The 16798-nt window shown below is 42.3% G+C and overlaps 1 protein-coding gene across 4 annotated transcripts in view; it reads right to left on the bottom strand.

The window, feature by feature from the left end:
• Positions 1–16798, bottom strand: part of uba1 (ubiquitin-like modifier activating enzyme 1) — a 381394-nt gene that overhangs the window by 355322 nt on the left and 9274 nt on the right. For 3 of the 4 annotated variants that reach the window (XM_069936574.1, XM_069936577.1, XM_069936576.1), the window contains exons 2-4: positions 16290–16356; positions 10179–10347; positions 8022–8156 (exon numbers count right to left, since the gene is read on the bottom strand). In XM_069936574.1, the coding sequence (XP_069792675.1) occupies positions 8022–8156; positions 10179–10347; positions 16290–16345 (360 nt within the window). In that variant the 5' untranslated portion in view covers positions 16346–16356. Of the gene's footprint in view, positions 1–8021; positions 8157–10178; positions 10348–15257; positions 15458–16289; positions 16357–16798 lie in introns of those variants that run through there. The other variant, XM_069936575.1, reaches the window with a different exon arrangement.

The following is a 16798-nucleotide window of genomic DNA, read 5'->3' as shown; positions in this document are numbered from 1 at the left end:
TCTCTAAAATCCTGCCTTTTAAGTAGCATGGAGTTTAATCTCCATCTATACATTCTTGGAGGGATGTCCTCTAACTCTATTGTCAATATCAAGGGTGAATGGTCCGATAATATTCTAGCTTTATATTCTGTTTTTCTTACTCTATCTTGCATACGAGCTGATAACAGAAATAGGTGTATTCTTGAGTATGTTTTATGTCTACCCGAATAATATGAATATTCCTTTTCCTTTGGGTGTTGTTTCCTCCATATATCCAAAAGTTGCATTTCTTGCATCGATTTAATTATAAATTTGGTTACTTTGTTCTTTCTGTTAATTTTTTTCCCAGTTTTATCCATATTTGAATCCAAATTAAGGTTGAAATCCCCTCTTATTAATATGTTCCCTTGCGTATCTGCTATCTTCAAAAAAATATCTTGCATAAACTTTTGATCTTCTTCGTTAGGTGAATACACATTGAGTAGATTCCAAAACTCGGAATATATCTTACATTTTATCATTACATATCTCCCTGCTGGATCTATTATTTCCTCTTCTATTTTAATTGGTATATTTTTACTGATTAATATAGCTACTCCTCTTGCTTTTGAATTATACGACGCTGCTATTACATGTCCTACCCAATCTCTCTTTAATTTCTTGTGCTCCAATTCAGTTAAATGTGTTTCTTGCACAAATGCTATATCAATTTTTTTCTTTTTTCAGTAAATTTAGCAGTTTCTTCCTTTTGATTTGGTTATGTATTCCGTTAATATTTAAAGTCATATAGTTTAACGTAGCCATTTCATACTTTGTTTATCTTCCCTTTCCGTTTCTCCATCATCACCTTTCCTTCTTATCCATTTCTGCTTTCTTGTTTTGAACACTTTATAAGACAACATTTCTAAAACATCAAACATTTTCCTTATTCTCCTATTTAAAACTTCTTTAACCCCATTCTCCCCTCCCCCTCCTGACTTGCCCTTTATCCCTTGCCGGGCAACCACATCTCCCCTCTCCATTTGTATTTGCGAATTCACTCGCAAGCGTCAACTGATTTTGCAGTGACCGTAACTCCTCCCCTCCCAGCCCCCCCGGAAAAGATTTCAATTTTCATATATAACAAAGGTCACTCTTTTAATTCCCTCCTTATTCCCTCTATTCCCTTTCATTGCCTTATTAATTCTTATCTATACTCTATATATTTTCCTCTAAATACGGATACACTCATGCATACACATATATACATACACGTCTATATACATATATATATATAAATATATATATATATGTATACCCATATACACACATACATATAGTTCGTGGTCATTTTTACTCTCATTACATGTCTTCATCTCTCTGCTTGTTTTGTAGTTGTTCTGCAAATTTTCGTGCTTCCTCCGGATCCGAGAATAGTCTGTTTTGTTGCCCTGGAATAACTATTTTAAGTACCGCTGGGTGCTTTAACATAAATTTATATCCTTTTTTCCATAAGATCGTTTTTGCTGTATTGAACTCCTTCCTCTTCTTCGGGAGTTGAAAACTTATGTCTGGATAGAAAAAAATTTTTTGACCTTTGTATTCCAGTGGCTTTTTGTCTTCTCTTATTTTCTTCATTGCTTTCTCCAATATATTTTCTCTTGTTGTATATCTTAAAAATTTTACTAAAATGGATCTTGGTTTTTGCTGCAGTTGTAGTTTCGGGGCTAATGTTCTATGTGCCCTCTCTATTTCCATTTCTTCCTGTAATTCTGGTCTTCCTAGGACCCTGGGGATCCAATCTTTTATAAATTCTCTCATATTCTTGACTTCTTCATCTTCCTTAAGGCCCACTATCTTTATATTATTTCTTCTATTATAGTTTTCCATTATATCTATCTTCTGAGCTAACCGCTCATGTGCCTCTTTAACTTTTTTATTAGATTCTTCTAATTTCTCTTTTAAGTCCTCTACTTCCATTTCTACGATTATTTCTCGTTCTTCCACATTATCCACTCTTTTTCCTATCTCTGATATGACCATTTCAATTTTATTCATTTTTTCTTCTGCACTCTTAATTCTTCTTTTTATCTCATTAAATTCTTGTAATTGCCATTCTTTCACTGATTCCATATATTCTTTAAAAAAAGATACATCCATTGTCTTGCCTTTCTCTTCTTCTTCCACTTCTTTCTGTTCTTTTTCTTCTTCTTCCTCTGGATTCACCTTCTGTTGTTTCCTTGTTTTCTTTTTACCCTCTTCTTTCTTGTTTTCGTGATTGTCTGTGTTCTACACCTGCTCCTGTGCTGCAGGTGTCTCTCTCAGCTGTGGAGATCGACTCCGCACCTGTTCCCCCCTCCCGTCAGTGTGTTTTTTTTCATGCGCGGTTGCGCACTTTTACTCGGCTCTGCGAGCCATTTTTGTAGTCCCGTGCCCGGGACCTCCACTGACCTGTGGGAGCGGGCCTTTCTCTCCGTGGCGGGCCTCTTCGGACAGGTAAGGCCTTCACCTTCTTCTTTCGACGTTCTTTCATCTTCTCTTCTTCCTGTTGTTTTCGACTTTTCTCTCTTCGCTGCCATGTTCTTCTCACCTTTATTTTTTACTTTGTTTTAATTTTTATTCTTGTACCTTTGTGTTTTGTGCATTTTTTTTTCAACTTTTCCGGAGAGGGCTGGAATTCCCTGACCAGCCACTACTCCATCACGTGACTCCCCAACCGGATTCCAACTTGACACATTAACCATCTCTACTCATGGATGCTGTCTGTCCTCCACAGTTCCTCCAGCAATTCTTTGACTTCCCAGGCATATACAATAATCTGAGTCATTATTACAACTTTATCTCCACAAGAAATAGGAGAAGCGATTTGGCCGGTCATGCTCTGCTCACCCACAAGTAGTAATTCCTCTACTTGCGGAAAATCCATCTGCGTCTTAATTACTGATGAGGCAGCCTCAACTGCGGTGTTGGGCAGAGAATTCGACAAATTCACTGCTCTCTGGAAGAAGCAGTTCCTCCTCATCTCTGTCTTAAACCTGCTCTCCCGAGTCTTGAAGCTCTGTCTCCTATTCTAGTCACCCCTGCCAGTGGAAATGATCTCCCTGCTTCTAGCTTATCTATTAGTTATTTAAATATCACTTCCTTAGGGATGTGCTGCAATTTGAACACGTGTTTCTGGATCACCGGTCCTGGTCTCTGTTACAGTGCCAGCGGCCCGGTTCGAATCCGGAATTGTCTGTAAGGAATTTGTACGTTCTCCCTGCGTCTGGGTTTTTAACTGGGCCAGCACCACTCGAGTTGATTTCAGGCAATGATGGAGACACTATAGGCACGTGTTCCAGAGAGTAACATCCGTGCACCAGCTGCAGGGGCGAATCAGACCCTACATCTGCTAGCCAGCAGTGGTGTGATGCCAGTGACAGTTGAACACACCGGCCTTGACCCAGGGTTCCAAGGAGTATTTCCAGCCAATGCTGACGAACAGCCACTGTTGCCAGTGTGATGGAATTATGATTAATGTTTAGTTATAAAATGTAGATTTTTTAGTAAACTTAGTTTTTGTGGGTTTGGATACAGGGACACACAGACACACACAATTCTTTGAGATGGCACGCCATTTGCAGAGATGAAACGTCTGTTAATTCTGCAACTGGAGCAGAAAGATGAAAAACTTTATAGTGGTTCTTGAGATACTGAGAACAATGGAGTGTTTACTTCTTTAAAAACTGATTTAATTACTCAAGAAGAACTGCTGGTTGCTCAAGGTGGCCATCTGTTTAAATACAAGATACTTTGCTTATTTATGTATGTCGTTAGAATGGAAATTCAGAGCCAGCTAATTCAAACAAGCAGGACTTTTAATTCAATGATTAACAGACAGTTCGGAGTCAGATCCACGAAAACTTCTGGCATATGGATATGAAGTGGCTTCAAAAGAGAAATGAAACAGAAACAGAAATAATGTCATGTGTCATGCAATGAGAATTTTCAGAGAAACATATTACTGGAACAGGAGGCATTTTGGAACCAGAAGGCACCTGGCCATCCTGTAAGTAACACAGGATTGAAGGGGCTTGGCTATTCTGTAAGTAAGACACGATTTTAAATACAGTAATCTCGTCAAATGAGAGCACAGAATAAGTGGCTTTTGAATGAGGAAGACCACTTCTGACTGTTTGTTTAAGATAAAGAGGACAGCCTCATTGTGTCCATGGAAAAGGTCATTTTTGATTAAGAAAGAAAGTAATCTTGCATTTGAAACATAACCATTTTTTTAAAATGTGGCTACTTAGTTCAGCCCTTGTCTAGGTTTGTGAAATAATCGTGGAAGAAACCCACTTTACTATCTCTTTTGAAAAGGACAGATTTATTGTGTGGAGCACAAATTCCAAAAATCTCCATGCAAGAGAGAGAAAAATCATTCTTATGAAGAAACATTGCTCTGAAAACAACTCTACTGTGGCGGCGCACATCCTCAGGTGAACCGGCCCTGCTTGTATCGCCACGTGGCGGGGCAGCCATGGGGAAATGGCGTCGCCAGAGGTTGCTCTCCAACTCCAGCATCCCTTCCAGCGCGCACCCTGGGCAGCGATTATGATGTCCCAATGCACCAAGTGACTGAGCTCATGCTGCCCTTAAAGGGGCGTGCTGAATTTGAATAAAAACAGTCGTTAACAACCCTCAACATGGTGGCTGTGTTTCTTCCACTCCTCACACCGCCACACTACAAAGGAAATTTGAGAGTTTTAAAGAGGTCTGATGACTTGATGTTTCAAAATACTTCACAATTGCTTTTCAGAAACAATTTAAAATATGATGTCTCATACTTACTTCAGAATTGTTTTTGAATACTTGAAAGATAAATTAGGAAGCAACTTGAGTTTACCAGAGGGAAGTAACCTTGAATATGTGATTACAGATACAATGTTAATCAAAAGATTTATAACAAATATGTATATTAAACTGCAAGAAAAGGAAAACGAGGAAACAAATGGTAAAACTAAACAAAAATGGGAACAAGATTTAAATATAAAGATAAAAAAGGAAACATGGGAGAAGTTATGCTCTGGAACGATGAGAAATACAATAAATACGAGGCTGCGTATGATACAATATAATTGGTTACACAGACTATACATTACACCGCAAAAGTTAAATAAATGGGACCCAACAGTATCTGATAGATGTTTTCGATGTAAAAAAGAAAGGGGAACAACAATTCATGCAATCTGGACATGTGAGAGAGTAGAAAAATTTTGGGATGATCTCAATCAGATATTAAATAAAATAACAGAAAACAATATACCAAAGAATCCAGAGATCTTTCTCCTAAGTAACATAAAAAATAAAGAATTTGGAATTGACTTGGAGGATGCACAAAAAAGATTTGTTAAGATAGCCCTAGCTGTAGCAAAAAAATGTATTATGTCAACCTGGAAATTGGAAGATAATTTGAAAATACAACAATGGTATATAGAAATGAATAAATGTATTCCATTAGAAAAAATAACATATAGTTTAAGAAATAATATTGAAATATTCGAACAAGTATGGGAGCCTTACATTAAATACAATAGCGAAAACCTACCGGGAACAAACATTACCTAAGTTGATGGAAGGAGAAGAGAAGAAAAAAATGGACTCAGTAGAATTTCTGGTGTATTTTTGTTGAATGACAACATTGTCTAACTGAATTAATGCAACCTAGATTGTATAACTAAAATGGATGAGAGGGGGGGGGGGATGGGGGGGTGGCTTGGGAGGAGGGAGGGGGGAGGGAGAAAAAGTCACTGTAAATGTGTGGAAAAGAAAAAGTGTATATCATGGCTATTGTGATTTATGGTGTGAAAAATAAAAAATTTAAAAAAAAAAAAAAAAGGAAGGTGGTATGGTGATAGAGTGCTAGTGATACTCCTGACCACCAGAGGGAGTCGAAGATGAATGCGGCACCTTGCGTTAGATACAAAAAATAGCTTCACCACAAGGTTGTGATTCATTAATAAAATATTGTTAATATAAAAGAAAAAAAAAAAGAATTGTTTTTGAACAACAGTAAAGACTTTGAGTTTCAACAAAAGCTTCGAGACTGAACTTTAAAATAATCTCTTCAGAATCAAGCTTAAACTGTAATGTATATAACACATACATACATACATTGGTGCATAATGGGTAGGTTTAGAGTTAAGTTTAAAGTTAAGTATGAAGTTTTATGTTATTAATAATTAATAATAAAAAATTATTATTTTACCAAAATCATTGTCTTGGTTATTACCACTGTGGCTGATTTACTTTGTAACAGCACCATTTTTGAGGCTCACAAGCGTTAGCAACACTGAGCCCTTATTCAATGACATTTGACGACAGGAGCTCCTAACCAGTGAATGCCCACTTAGCTCTGCTTTCCTAGCTTGGCACCCCAGGTGACTTCACATTGGGAGACCCCAATGCCTTTCGGAACTAGAGGCCAAATAGTGTAGCAGTTAGTGCAACGCTGTTACAGTGCCAGCGACTGAGATTCGAATCCCACACTGTCTATAAGGGGTTTGTACGTTCTCCTGTCTGTGTGGGTTTTCCCTGGCGACTCCAGTTTCCTTTTCACCCTTCAAAATGTACCGGGGGTTGTAGGTCAATTAGGCTCGTGGGGTGAAAGGGCCTGTTATTCTGCTGCCTGTCTAAATTTAATTTTTAAAAACCTGTGTTGTGAAGTCAAAGAGTTGATTAAGGATGACCCTCTCTTTTGCTGTACAGAAGCATATCTAACCAGAAAGAGAAGCTGTGGAATTAACCTGATCTGCCTGGGGAGAAAGGTCAAAGGAAACTGTGGAATCCTCACCTGATGTCAGCACGTTTAGAGGCAGAGGTTATTAATTATGTGGCCTGAATGACCTTAGATGCTTGTGAGGCTGGAGAAATGAGAATGTGATTCAGGGCCTATTGTTTACTTGGACAAGCTGCAGGTTAGTCTGACACCTTCTACACATTCAGAGATAGCCCCCAATTTGGTGGTTTTCTGTGCCAATGGGCAGTGAAAAGTCTCCCAAGTTAGAATGGTGACAATGAGTTTATTGTAACCCACATTGTACAATGTATACACCCACTGAACTTCTCACTTGCTGCAGCTGGGCAGATTCCTTGTAAAAATTAAAGACAGCTAATAAACTATAATAATTTTAAAAATTTATATTTTTAAAATTTAGACATACAGCATGGTAACAGGCCATTTTGGCCCATGAAACCGTGCCGCCCAATTTACACCCAAATAACATGCAACCCCTGGTACGTTTTGAATGGCGGGAGGAAACGATCCCCCGGAGGAAACCCACGCAGACACGGGGTGAATGTAACAACTTCTTACAGACAGCAGGGGATTCGAAAACCGGTCCTGATCACTGGTGCTGTAACAGTGTTGCACTAACCGCCACACCAACCATTCTGCCCTTACAGTAATAGTTAATTGAATTAAAAAGAGACAATAAATACAAGAAAATTCATAGATAATAAATATTTACAGTTATCCAAGTGCACAAAAAGTGACCTGGCAATAGTGCACCCTGTCTGGACCCCTGGAGTTTGAATTGTTGGACTAAGTCATCTCATAGCGTCCATAGGAGGTGTAGGTACATAAATGACATTTCGGGCCTGAGCCCTTCTTCATTCCTTGAACAAGGGGCTCTGGCCCGAAATGTCAGTTATGTACCTACACCTCCTATGGACGCTATGAGATCTGCTGAGTTCCTCCAGCATTTCTGTATTTTTACAACAAACAGACTTGCATGTTTCACTCCCTGGAGTTTGAGTCTGACCTCAGATTTCCCTCCCTGACAGACATCAGTGAATCTGATGTACTTACCAACGAAATGAGTTTTCTACTGACATCAGCTACTTATTCTAGATGTATTTAATTACTCCTGCCTCTGGGGTGTTGTTCCAGATTTCTGGATAATAGTCTGGTTACTGAACCAGGACACAGTGGTCTGTGGATCATCGAGAAGCTGATCCTGGCATTTAGCAAACTTACCCCTGCAATTGGATTCGACGCAAACAGGGTAATAGTTTTATTTTACCTGATACTGACAGAGGACATCCTTTGTCAGTTTCTCCGTGTAAGAGGAGACAGGAACATAATGGTTCAGCGCAATGAGGTGCTGTTTCGATGCTTCTGCTCTATTTTCCCCAATATCGTTCTCGGTCAGAAAAAACTGGAAAAAAAAGATAAATTTAATAATTTTAAATTTAGTCATACAGCACGACCATTTCAGCCCACGGGACTGTGCCGCCCAATTTACATTCGATTAACCTACACGCTAGTACGTTTTGAATGGTGGGAGGAAACCAGAGCCCCCAGGGAAAGCCCGCGCAAACATAGGGAGAACGTATCAACTCCTTACAGACAGTGCGGGATACAAACCCCAGTCCCAATCTCTGGCGCCTGTAAAGCCGTTTCACTAAGTGGACCACCTATTCCACATAAATATTTCATATTTGTTGGATATTTCACTCCACCCTACAGGTTCCATCAATGAACTCTCTTCTCTGTAGATTTCAATGCGTGTTTGTCAAGTTCCTGCAGGTAGAAGTCAGCTGAATTTCTGCTATTTCAACAACTTCCATGTAAAACCATGAAAGGAGAAATAAACGCTGCAGACGTGGATTAAAGTGGACCCATTTTCTCTTCATGGAGCATGCTCAGATTCACTGACCCGCCTGTCTTGGGTTTCTGTACAATGACACCGAGACCAAACCACAAACTCAAGGAGTTTTCCCACTTATCCTCACTCCTATGTCAAATGATTCTATCAACAGTGTACCACTGCCCCTGCCCAGTCAGAGATATTCCTTCCATCTCAGCTCTCCCTTTCTGAAATGTAAAATTAACGTTTTTTTCTTCTTCCACTCCTGATGAAGATATTTGACCCAAAACGTCAACTTGGGTGGCCTCTCCACAGGTGCTGCCCGGCTTGCTAAATGTTTCCAGCAGTTTTTGCTTTCCTTCATTCAAACAGGGAACGAGCAAGTGCGACACATTGCTGGAGCAACTCAGCAGGCCAAGTTAAGGATATGTAACCAGCGATTCGGGCTTGAGCCCTTCATCAAGGTAGGAGTAAAATGTCGGCAGCGCTCAAACAAAATGATGGGGTGGGGGAGGGGCACAGTCCCACAGGCAATGAGGTCAAAGGTGGCTAAGGGAGGGAGGGCACAGCAGCAAACAAGGGGAAGAGGAATGGCTCTGTGAATGGAGAGGGAAGGGGTGGAGAGCTGGAGAAAAGAAGACAGAGGGATGAAGAAAGAGGGAGAGCAGGAAGGAGGCTAGCAGAAGCCAGAGAAGTCACTGTTAACACCATGTGACAGGAGAGTGCCCAGACGGAAAATAAGGTGTTACTCACTCCCATCAGAACTTGCAAGTTAGGTCTCGGCCGTGAAACAGAATTAATGATCGCAAAAGAGAGGGGAGGGTTAATCAGGTTGTAGGATGCAGAGGACAGACGGGTGGCAGGGTGGGGGGAGATGGCAAAAGAGGAAGGGAGCAACATAAAGAATGATGTAACACTGCAATCGGGATGAATGAAGAAACAGGATGGGTCTGGAGGACAAAACAATCTGCTGAGGGAACTCAGCAGGTCGAGCAGCATCAGCAGGAAGACTGTCGTCAAGACCGATGCAGGGTTTTGACCCGAAATGTTGACCCTTCCCCACCACCACCCCTCCCCCATCCTTGGACCGTCGGGCCTGTTTCCTGTCCACGCCTAGCCTCCCCCACCTTCCTGCCACTAGATTCCATCACTACTCCCCTGATCTCCATCCTATCACAGACGGCAAGGAGACTTGCACTTCCCGGTTCTGAAGAAAGATCAGTGACCCACAACATTAACGTCTGTTTCTCGCTCAACAGATGCCGCCCGCCACTGTTACTTAGGTTCGTTTCAGTTTTTCAGTGCCTGAAGCATTTTGGTTTTAGGTGAGACCACCCTCTTCCCAGGAATGACCAGAAAAAAGGCACAGACATTTCTATTTTCCTTCAGTTTGTTCGTAGCTCATTAAACATTAGGAGAACACACAGGTTTTGGAATAAGCACCCGGGAATAATGAAATCTTCTGTTGCTGGTTGTCCACCAGTAATGTTAACCATTTCTATCGCCACAAGGGGCTGCCTGGCCTCTTTCAGTATTTCCAGGAATTCTTGTTTTGCCTCTATTTCTGAAATTGATGGCATTTCCACCCACCTGGGAGGAGAGATCATTCCACTCTGTAGCGCCTTCATCGTGAATTGTCACGGATTTGACTCCTCCGAGGATAACATTCTTGGCGATCTCCACACCAAGCCCTCGCATCCCAGAGATCAATACATTCGCCTTCTTCATTTGCCTCATGGCCTCATGGCCCAGGACGTACCTACAGAAGAGATTCCAGCCTTTCATTGTTTGTGTTTGGATTTTGCCTTTTTAAATTTAATTAAATTTAGATGTATAGCACGGCAACAATCCCTTCCGGCCCACGAGCCTGCGCTCCACCCCCCCCCCCCCCCCCCAACAAAATACATCTCTAAACATTTTTTTTTTGAAGATGGGAGGAAACTGGAACACCCATGCAGATACGGGGAGAACATGCAAACACTTTACAAACAGTACCAGATTCGAACCTGGATCTCTGGCGTGGTAACAGCACTATGCTAACTGCTATGCAAACCATGATGCCCAAATATTGAGATTGGGTAGCCTTTACATTCACAGGGACATGGGTGTCCTTTCCCACTGAGAACCAGGAGATATGGTTATTATCACTGGTTTTCTTCAGTGAAAAATGTCACCACATTGTGAACATTGCTCTTTCAGATGTTTTCGACACCTGTTCCTGCCCCAACTTCTCACTGTGCTGTTTCCCTCTGGGCTTCCGGTGACATTGTTTCCTTCCATTGCTATCCTTCTTTCTATTTTGATTCATTCAAGCACTGAGAGCTTCGCAAACTGAGCCAACATTTGATTGCCCATTCCAGTTCAATGAGAGAGACGAAGCGGGAAGCCGAGAGCCCCCCCCCCACCGTGGCTGGAAACTGCGGTCAGTGTGGGACTGACACCCATGCCACACTCGGATTTTCTGCATGGTCACAGTTAACACAATGGTGTTACTACGCCAGTGACTGGGACTCGAATCCGGCGCTGTCTGTCAGGAGGTTGCTCGTTCTTCATGTGTCTGCGTGGCTTTCTTCCAGGTGCTCTGGATTCCTCTCACTCTTCAAAATGTACTGGGGGCTGTAGGTCAATTGGGTGTGATTGGACGGCAAGGGCTCATGGGCAGGAAGAGTGCTGTATATTTAAATTTAAATTAAAAAAAAATAAATCACATATTGGCTTCAGACAACACAGGTTACCACTCAGATCCAAAACTGTACACGAGGTTGGACCACACCACCTATATCCTGGTGAAAACCAGGTCTGGTTAGCCAGCTTATCGTTCAATTAAGTTGGGAACCATTTACTTTCTCCTGGCGACAGCAATAAGTTCTCAAGAGAAAATGAGGGCAGATCACATAAATTGTAACTGCCTCCATACATATCTCTGGCATTGAAAGAAATCAAGGAGTTTAGATTTATTGTCAGAGTACATACATGACATCACATAGAACCCTGAGATTCCTTTACCTGCAGGTGAGGCAGAATTACCACTTATTGGTTGTGCAAAACAAAACTGTACACAGTGTATATATGTAAACAAATAAAGAACTGTAAACAGATAATGAATGTAAACAAACTGTGCAATACAGAGAGAACAAAAGAAAATCAATCAAGTCCCTGGTTGAGTTTGTTGTTGAGGAGTCTGATGGTGGAGGGGGGAGCAGCTGTTCCTGAACCTGGAGGTGTGAGTCTTGTAACACCTAGACCTCTTTCCTGATGGCAGCAGCAGCAAGAACAGAGCGTGTGCTGGGTGGTGTGGACTGTAATGATAGAGATCATGGTTGCAATGCAATTAGCAATGCCTTTAGTGTTTGATTAGACTTGGCTGCCAGCAGGGGGCTGACACGCAGTATGCAGATCTGTAATGAAGACTTGCGACCTCATGGTGCTGTTTACCATAACTTGAAAGTAAAGAACATTTTCCTTCATCCATGTGTTGTCTAAGAACTCACACATACGAATACACGATGAAACATGGATCCTTGATTGGTGCTGCACTCCGACAGCAGCATTCTCTGTAGATATTCTCGATAGTGGGGAGGGTTTTGCGTATGATGTCCTGGGGTGTGTCCACTACTTTTTGGAGGGCTTTGCACTCAGGGGTATTGGGGTCCCCCTACCAGACTGTGATGCAACCAGTCAGCACAGTTTCCACCAGACATCTGTAGAAATTTGCCAGGGTTTTTGGTCTCATACCAAACTTCTGCAAACTCCTGAGGAAGTAGTCAAATGTTTGAAGGAGCACGTTTAGTGAGATTAAACAATGGCTGTTGACAGAACCATTCTGCTTGTGGATCTTTGGAAGGTGGGGAAAACAAGCTGTGTGATGCTGGGTAGGCAACACTACAAGAACACAAGGATATATAGGCCGCCGGGCCCCTCCAGCCTTCCCACCCCCTTCATTGCTGATCAACATTGACCTCAACTCCTCCCTTGCACCATTAATCCCCACCCCCTGTTCCCTTATCTATCAAACTGGTTCAAATATTTCTCACAATCCATATTCACCAGCCTTGAGAAAAATTTCTACGTGCCTTAGTTTTAAATGACCAGCCCCTTGTCTGGTCGTCATGCCCCTCTGTGCCCTCCCACTCGATAAAATTAACCCAAGATTGTGGTTTTTTTTGAAGGGTGGGAGGAAACCAGAGCATCGGGAGGAAACGCACGCAGGTCATAAGGAAAACGCACAAACTCCTTACGGACAGTGCTGGATTCAAACTCTGGTCTGTGGAGCTGTAATCGTATCACATGAACCACTACGCCAACTGAATTTAACTCGGTGTACAGCAGAGACAAAATCCTGCTATTATCACCTAGCTTTCAAGGCATTCCATCATTGAATCTCCACCATCCATCACCTTGGGTGGGGGGGGGGGGGGGGGGGGCGGGGGGGCTTACCATTGATTGAAAATGGAACTCGAATTGCTATATACACAATGTGATTACAAGATCAGGTCAGAGGGATCAGAAACTTCAGCAAGAAACTAACTTCGAACGCCCTAAAGCCTGTCCCACCACCTACAAAGCTCAAGTCAGGTGAGCGATGCAACACTCTCCACTTAATCTGGACGAATGCCGCTTCAACAAGCTCCATAAGCGATGTGACAGCCGGCTTGATAGTGACCCTGCTCACAAATTCATTCACACACTACTGAAGCAGAGTAATCGGCAGGATACACTGCAGCAACTCACCCAGCCTCCTGACGCAGCACCTTCCAAACCACCTCCAGCAACTTCGAGGACGTTGGACCTGGAAGTTGCCCTCCAAGCCACGTCGGATGGACCGGGAGACCACTTTGTTGAGCACCTCGGCCTTGCCCACCGCAATGGCGCGGATCTCCCAGTGGCCACCCATTTCAGTTCTCCATTCCTTTCCCTTGCTGACATGTCTGTCCATGGTCTCAGACACTGCCAGACTACAACACATCTTCTGACTGGGAACCCTCCAACTGGATGCCATTAATATCGACTTCTGGCTTTCGTTTAACCCCCACTTCTTCCCCTCTCTCTGTCTCTCTATTTCATCACCTTTCACACATGTTCTTGCCTTGTACCTTATCACCTCCAATTAACATCTTCTGTTGGTCTAGATTTCTCCCCCATTGTTTGAATTCCAAAATTCCCTGCTACTGGCTTATTCCTTGTATTACGAGGAATTTCATTTTAGAGTGACTGCACTTTAAGGGTCAATAAATTAAACTGCGACCATTCACAACTATGGAGAGAACTGAGTTGGCAACAGTCAGGTACAGACCTCTGGAGGAAGTGAAGGAACATTTGATGCTTTTATCCAGGCACAGGTGGGAAGAAACATTTAAAGGAACAGGTGCTGTGTGATCAGTAGCCATTGTTAAAGGAACAGCACACCTGAAGGAAGACGGTGCTGGAGTAGCTCTGTGGGGTGATGGACAATTTGTCTGATTTTCCCTTATCTAACTTATCTAAACTTAACCCCCCAACTATGCGTGAATAGACTCATGTGGGCGGTTGGGTGTGTGAGTGTGTGTGTGTGTGTGTGTGTGTGTGTGTGTGTGTGTGTGTGTGTGTGTGTGTGTGTGTGTGTGTGTGTGTGTGTTTGTCTGTGTGTGTGTGAGAGAGAGATCACTTTGATTGACCCTTGCCAGAGTTTTTGAAAGCTTTGTGGAAATCGCACGTTTCTGTTCCCCAACTAAAGGAAAAGAGGAGTTGTGACCACCACTCATCCAAAAGGATATTCACTCTGGAAGTCACTCGACAAGGTTTCATGAGTTTTTGGCAGTCTCAGTCTCTCCCACCTCATTCGTAATCACTTCTTTGCATCAGTTTAAGAGTCTTCATGGCAACACTCAAGGTTGGTGCCAAGGAGGGAGGCAGCCACGGGCATTGCCCACTCCAATCGAGGTGCTGTGCCCCTCCCATACGTTCACGGCCATCACTCACCATCAGACCTGCCCCCGCACACTAATGACTCTCCCAACAATAAAAGTAGTGCTTTCGTCGGCTACGTCGGAGGGCCAGAAGACTATAACGTTCGATGGCAGTTGGCTACCAGCATCCACCCACACCATCCTCCCCTCCCCGCTAAGTGAGTTTACAAGCATTGCAATGTGCCCACCCCAGTCACACTAATGCCCCCTTGTTTGCCGTCAACCCTATCAACACAGGATTTGTAAGACTAACTTCGAAAAGACATTCTGGAATTGTGCCTAAGCTGTAATGGTTTTGGGTTTCTCTCTCTCTCATACACACACACACACACACACACACACACACACACACACACACTCACACTCACACCCCCAACCACCCACATGAGTCTATTCATGCATAGTTTAGATAAGTTAGATAAGGTGTAAAGGTGTTACATTATTAGTTATGTTACAAGATCAAACCATCAACCACAAAGAAGGCATATAACACAGGGGTAAAGATGAATTATTACTTTAACAAAAAATTCACCTTCAAACTTCAATTCAAAATCTCCCCTTTTATAACATTGGCCACTGGATACTATGCAAATTTCTTAACAGTGTAAAACTAATAAATTCCCCAGCCTAAATATAACATATGTAATTAAAGTCTAAGTTATATTTCCAACCAGCCACAGAAAAAAACTGAGACACAAACAAATACAAAACACACAAGACTCACAAAACTTTGATCTCAACCGAAGCAAACATCATAAACAAAATTCAGTTTGTTTGGTAAACTGAAGCTAAAAGAAATTTGAGAGAGAGAGAGAGAGAGAGAGAAGAGAGAGAGAGAGAGAGAGAGAGAGAGAAAGAGAGAGAGAGAGAGAGCGAGAGAGAACAAAATTCGAAGTTGTCTTGTGTTGCTTGCAGAGAGAGGAACCACTGGCTTGGTCCAGATCCTTCTGGCTACCTTCAGAATCTTCATCCCTTTTGAAATCCCAACATTCTAAACTGTCCACCAGACCATGACTCATGCTCTGGGCCTTCTTCCACTCCACAGCACCACCCAGTGGTGGTTCATCATCCAAGTCCAGAAATTTTTAGATCATCTTCTGCACATGCTCAGTCCATCTCCCACTCTCTCAGCAGTCCACCTTCACCTTGGCTCTCTAAGGCAAACTGTCACTTTTTAACATAAACCACACAACACATAGGCCAATAAACAACATAGAACTCTGTAACAATAATTAATAATAAAAATATTATTATAAAAATAACACTGTCTTGGAAAATCTCTATTGCTTCTGGCCTGTGATGAAACACTTGAAAAAGAGCTCCGGCCCAAAACGTCAGCAATATATTTTTGTCTCCTGAAATATATCTTTGCTGAAAAGACTGGCTGAGTTCCTCCAACATTTCGTTGTATTTTTAAGCCATCCTGACTGAAATATATCACCACCTTCCCTGGGTCAAAATTCTCCTGAACAGCATTGTGGGTATGTACATACCTCAGTGACAGCAGTGGTTGAGGGCAGCTCACAACCTCCTCAAGTACCACTTAAGGATGAACAATTAAATGATGGTTTGGCCCACAAAAATGCAGAATGAATCAGATACATAAATGGTGTACAGCCTCAACCTGCTCACTCCCTACATTTGACATTCTTCAGTCAGTGGCAAGCTGAGCCTTCCGTGGATTTCCCTTTGATATCACCCCAACCTTTTGTGCATTTCTTTAAAATGACTTACTTAGCTTCCATATTCTACTTACAGCTGTCTGGAGTATAAACCCTCATCGATATCTGCTGAATCCACTTGAGCTTCCATGGTCTCCAAATCTGAAGGCAACAGAAAGAGGATTAAAATTCTGCTCAGGTTGAAACTGAAATCTTTCTGACAGAGAAGAAACATTGCATTGATTTTGCAGAGGTTGCTGTAGGAACGTTTCACCAGAAGGGCAAGATAACAAGTTCAAGATAATCCAAGAGTTTGTCCAATAACAACTGGAATTTGTCTAAAGTCAATTCCATCTTTGTCTAAAAGTTAGCTGATGATACCACAGTAGTGGGTTGTGTAAAGAAAGGAGATGAGTCAACATACAGGAGGGAGATTGAAAACTTGGCTGAATGGTGCACCACAACAACCTTGCACTCAATGTCACCAAAACCAAGGAGCCGATTGTTGACTTCAGGAAGGGAAAACCAGAGGTGTACAATCCAGTGATCATTGGGGGATAAGAGAGGGAGAGGAAGAAAGCATGTCAGTACCTCTAATTCCTCA

Source organism: Narcine bancroftii, chromosome 5 (genome assembly GCF_036971445.1).
Source record: "Narcine bancroftii isolate sNarBan1 chromosome 5, sNarBan1.hap1, whole genome shotgun sequence".
In the NCBI taxonomy this organism is placed as follows: Eukaryota; Metazoa; Chordata; class Chondrichthyes; order Torpediniformes; family Narcinidae; genus Narcine; species Narcine bancroftii.
The sequence above is the reverse complement of the archived record's forward strand: the minus strand, read 5'-3'. Positions and strand labels throughout refer to the sequence as shown.